At 45.6% G+C, this 4,791-nt stretch overlaps 2 protein-coding genes across 2 annotated transcripts; one reads left to right on the top strand and one right to left on the bottom strand.

Moving 5' to 3' along the window:
- Positions 1 to 385, top strand: H257_15437 (hypothetical protein; the record flags this gene model as incomplete). The annotated part of the gene is made up of 2 exons (XM_009843550.1): positions 1 to 30; positions 179 to 385. 2 exons carry the CDS (start codon positions 1 to 3, stop codon positions 383 to 385), a joined length of 237 nt encoding a protein of 78 aa, XP_009841852.1.
- A 2,508-nt stretch (positions 386 to 2,893) lies between these two features.
- On the bottom strand, positions 2,894 to 3,433 carry H257_15436 (hypothetical protein; the record flags this gene model as incomplete). Its single annotated transcript, XM_009843549.1, has 2 exons — positions 2,894 to 3,080; positions 3,357 to 3,433. The coding sequence occupies 2 exons, from the start codon at positions 3,431 to 3,433 to the stop codon at positions 2,894 to 2,896; spliced, it is 264 nt and encodes an 87-aa protein (XP_009841851.1).
- Between the last annotated feature and the right edge of the window lie 1,358 nt (positions 3,434 to 4,791).

Raw genomic sequence — 4,791 nt, 5'->3', positions numbered from 1 at the left:
ATGGACCGCTTCTACCTTCGAGGGGGCAACGTATCTCTTACAACTATGATGAACCTCACGTTTCTGAGTTCGACTCAATTTCGGCGGTTGTTGAATCGGCTATGGTGACGACGTGGATGCTTGGTCGTGGCAAATCAACGACATCCCCAAGGCTTCATAAACCCTTGTCGTTATCAAGCAGTATAACGCGTGGGCCAAGCACGCCTTGGACTTTGAGATGAAGACTCCAACGTTTGAAAAGATGATCCACCGTGTCATTCGCCTGGTCGAGGCGGTGTTGTACGATCACTACGTCAATCCTCTGTCGATGACCCAACAAGTTCTCAAGGGTACCGTCTTTAGCCATTACCCGGCAGCTCTGTACGCTACAGACGTCAAGTTTTAGCCCTCGTACCGTCCGACCGGCCGCTTTGATTAAGCGAAGCACTACTTCTCTGGTAAGCACAAGCTCTATGGACTCAAGCTCGAATGCTCTGTCGCATACCCCGGTGTCGCAGTGTTTGATCATTGCCCTGGGTCAGTCTTGGACATCACGATGTTCATGCGGCATAGGGATGTCCATTAAGTCACACTCAAGAAGTCGGGCAGCGAGCTCGACATGCCCGAAAACGACGAGGGTGTAGATCGCTGGCCAAATACGGAGGGTGATCTTGTCGACATGGGTTATCAAGGTATCAGCATGAGTTCCGCTCGATCCAACCAAAGCGTTCCACTTGTAGATCGTTGACATGATATTCCACGCAGAGCACATGTGACCGAAGTAGTTCTCGACCAGAACAAGTCAAAATTCGAGAGCATCTCAAGACTGTGCTGTGCACTGACGAATGCTCACGTGGCGTGGATGCCACTTCGCGGGGATGACGGTATTTACTACCAGGGTATACTAGCACGCTACAGTAGTATGTCGGTGGAAATGTCGCGGCGCCGGACTCGCAATCAAGCACAGTATCGAACTCGACGCGCAATAAGACTTGAAGGCATGCCGCCCCCAATCAACAGGCGACAATCGCTCTTCTAGGTGAGATACCACTATATACGTGTTCCCACGTAGTACGTACGAACTGCATAGTTTGGTATTTTTAGATAAATTCATGCTAAAAAAATCTGCATTTGGGAAAAGGACTAAGCACTGCCATAGAGGAAGGGGTCCAGGGTTCAATCCCGCGTTTGATGCCGTCGCTCTAACCGTTGAGCCACGTGCCAAGCCGTTTTCTGGTTCTTTTAACGGTAAATTCTAACCTATTGCTAAAGCATAGGTTAAAGTCAAACTTCGTTTTTACGGTTGCTATTTTGGCACTATCCGGAATTTTTAGAAATTAAGTCCCGCAGAATTTCTATTTTCGCATGAAATAGCAACAAACCCTCCGGATAGTGCAAGAGTTTCTATCCTATATCCGTAACTTTGAATTGAAACAGAAATAAAAATACCGTTGGAGATGCACTAACCCACCCAATTAAAAAAATCATATGGTGCATAAGATTGACCCAATGATCCATTCACTGATCAATTTTGTCTGTTACCGAGTAACAGACAAAGTACAGTAATATATGAACTCTCCGATCTATGGGAAGATCCGCTCAAGTTTTTTTACATATATGGTTTTCCATCATTTATTGCATAAATCGGCACTGAACACGTTCCAACAATGAACATGAGGTCTATTGACTTTGGTATTTTTAAATAAGGACATACCAGTAATTCACCCTGCACTACCCAATAGAAATCAAGAATTGATATGATTGGACACCTTCGATACTTTATGGTGGATGTAGTACTATTTTAAAGAGGGTTACGCCTGTTTTCAAATCCAGTATGACCTGTAAAATATAATTACTGCATACAAATAATGTGGCTCTATAAATAAATATTTTTGTTTCAACGATGCTGTAAATTCCAATACTGAATGCAAGGTTAAATTTCGGCAAATCACCGATCGTCTGTGTGAGCGCCTTACTTTGACACTTTATTTCGACACCATCGTACTTGCCAGTTCTCGTCAACTTGCAACTGATTGGTCAATATTGATATTTTATAATTGCATCGTGTTATTACACCTAGGACTTCCCTTTGGAGATAATTACCAGTTAATAGAATTCAACTGGCTCCCAAGAATGAATTTGTATGATTGGCTGGAGTGTCCTGAAAGGACTTCACACATTTGGCTGCCATCATGACCAAGCAGGGCTGAGTTGCAAGGCGAGAACAAGTTCCGCACTTCCCTCCAGGCAGTCTGGCTACCTCCAAACCACTTCCGCAACTTCCACGTCGACTCGTCTGGATACTCATGGAGCAGCGCAGCGACTTGTACGAAGCTAGATGCATGGCAAGCAACTTTCGATGTCGACATGACATCGTACAGATACAGTATTCCGATAACAATGCTGTCGTGTTGTACAACATATAATATAGGAACAATGTTAATAATGCGGTGAATGTGGTGCGTGCGTGTAGTGCGTGCGGTAGGATGTGGGATGTGTGCTCTGTGTGGTGTAGGTGGGGCATGCGGTGAGGTATGTTGCGGTTTGGGGAGAGAAGGGCGGTGATGGTCGCTTGGTGGAGGCCGAGGAGGAGGATGGCGCAAACTGCATATGCATTGGCATGGCGAAACATGAACTGGATGAGGTGAATCATTGGTTATTGCGCATGTTTAGTTCAGACTAATCATTTTGATGCAACTGATTTACTGTGACTGTGATTTCGTCGTGTTTTGACGGCTCCAGAGCACTAATGACAACGTAAATATCCCAAAAGACCTCCAAGAGGTCTTTTGGAATTGGAAACGACGCATTGTGTTCTGATTGGCTTTTGGGTGTCAGAAACGATGAAAAAAGTTACTGTGAATTGGCCCTAACGTAGACGTCGCTCTGCGCCGAGGGCATGCCGTGAATGAAGTCACCGGTCGCCAATCATCTCTGTAATGGTGTCGTAATGTTGAAAGGGACGGTCTCGGAAGCGAGACAACGGCATGCTGCGTGAGTGCTTGTCGAGTTCAGCCCATGCATCGTCACTGACACCGACCAAGCCCTCGCCGGAGAACTTCAGCATAAGCCACTTGTAATTCACGTAATCTTCCTTGAGTCTATTCCAGCGTGATTCCATGATGCCAGTCCAACCCCCATCACCGCTGATCTATCTCCCCTTCAAACCCGACCGCCCCCCCGACGAACCGGCTGTAATTAAGAAAAGGGGGGTCTAAAAACCGAAAATTCAGTAAAATCGCGCACCAGCAAGTTGACTGGTGGTGGTAAGGTTCCCACAACCGTGCAGACGGGCAAGAATGTCGGACCACCCCTTGCTCTTGAGCTGCTTGCCACCACTTGCTATGTATTAGCTCTTAGCAGCCGGCTTCACATACAGCACCACAAACTCGGCATTCAAGTCGTCTGTCGTCTGTCCACTTAGCGGACTTGGGAGCTTTTGCGTGAGTGTCATACGGCGAATTGAGTGTGCGCTATGACCAATCAAGTAGACCCGTGCACAAATTATATATCATTGCTGTATTATATTATAAAGTATATTTGTTGTGGAAGTAATTCTGTTTGAGATGTCGTCACGTGCTCAATGATTATGATTTCGCATTTCCAGACATTTTGCACCAAGATATATACGAAGGCCAAATATCCGAAAATGCACGGATATTCATTGAACACGCCCTAAATAGGAAGAGTTCGGAGATGACTTCGTAAAAATAGAAAGCAAAGTACTCCGGAGTAAAAGCAACGGATTTTATATCGTCGATAACGGAGAAACATTTTTCTCTATCCGCAGACTAGAGGGAGCCAAATTCGTGGACTTCGTGGATGATCTTGACTAGGTCATGGTGAAGTGGTCCAATGGGTTATTCGCCGTTGTAGCGTTGGGGCTAGTACTGTAGGAACGGTAGAGGCATACGAATCATTGAATTGATTGAAATTCATTTGTGTTAGTTCAGTTGTTCTATCTGTTGAACATTCGGAAAAGCGTGGCTGTGAAGGCAAGGAGTGGATCTAAAGAGCACGCCTGGCACCAATGCGCCAGCTGCACAGGAGTGTCTTTATACGAGTAGTATTTATCTGGTACTTCTAAGATATCGTTGACCAGCCACTGGTACAAATCCGGCCGGATGCACAGCTAGGCGTGGCCTACTAAGCTCCGGTATCAGACGCTGGCTCCACGCCAAACGAAGTGAAGGCGGCACCGTCGGGGGAGCGGCCAGAGGCAGTCACAGCCCCATGGTCGCGTATTTGCACTCTGCAAGTTAGTGTGCAAATTTCACGCGAACGTTTGCCGGGGCCATTAGGGAGATTAGACGAGTATTTTTCTTTATCCTTAAAATAACCTATGAAGCTTTATAGAATTGAGGAAAACTCCGGAAAGCTGCTTTGCGTAGTTCCTACAAGTGTCTACATGTGATGGTGCACATGATTCTACGTCACTATTAGTATGCATAAAGATGGAGGATATCATTAACTTGTTCGCTCCCACCGCGCTTCGAGGACCTTTTTTTGTCACACACTAAATAACGAAATACACACAGAAACGACCGAAAAAAACACAAATTTTAACGAAAAACACACACGACCCAATAACACAATATAAATCCCGAATTCCACACAAACTTCGCCGAGCACAACACACAATTCACCGAATTCCACACAAAAAACGCCTAATCCACACCAAAATTCCTGAACAGTTAGGACGGAAATAGAAAACATGTGACCCATCCATTTCCAGCTTGCGGACAAATTGGGATCGATCCCTTGGGAAAAATATAACGTCAGTGATATAGCAATCATGCTGTCATCATGCTA

Source organism: Aphanomyces astaci (genome assembly GCF_000520075.1).
Source record: "Aphanomyces astaci strain APO3 unplaced genomic scaffold supercont1.70, whole genome shotgun sequence".
NCBI classification, from domain to species: domain Eukaryota; phylum Oomycota; class Saprolegniomycetes; order Saprolegniales; family Verrucalvaceae; genus Aphanomyces; species Aphanomyces astaci.
Note: the sequence above shows the minus strand (reverse complement) of the source record. Positions and strands in the feature narration are given on the sequence as shown.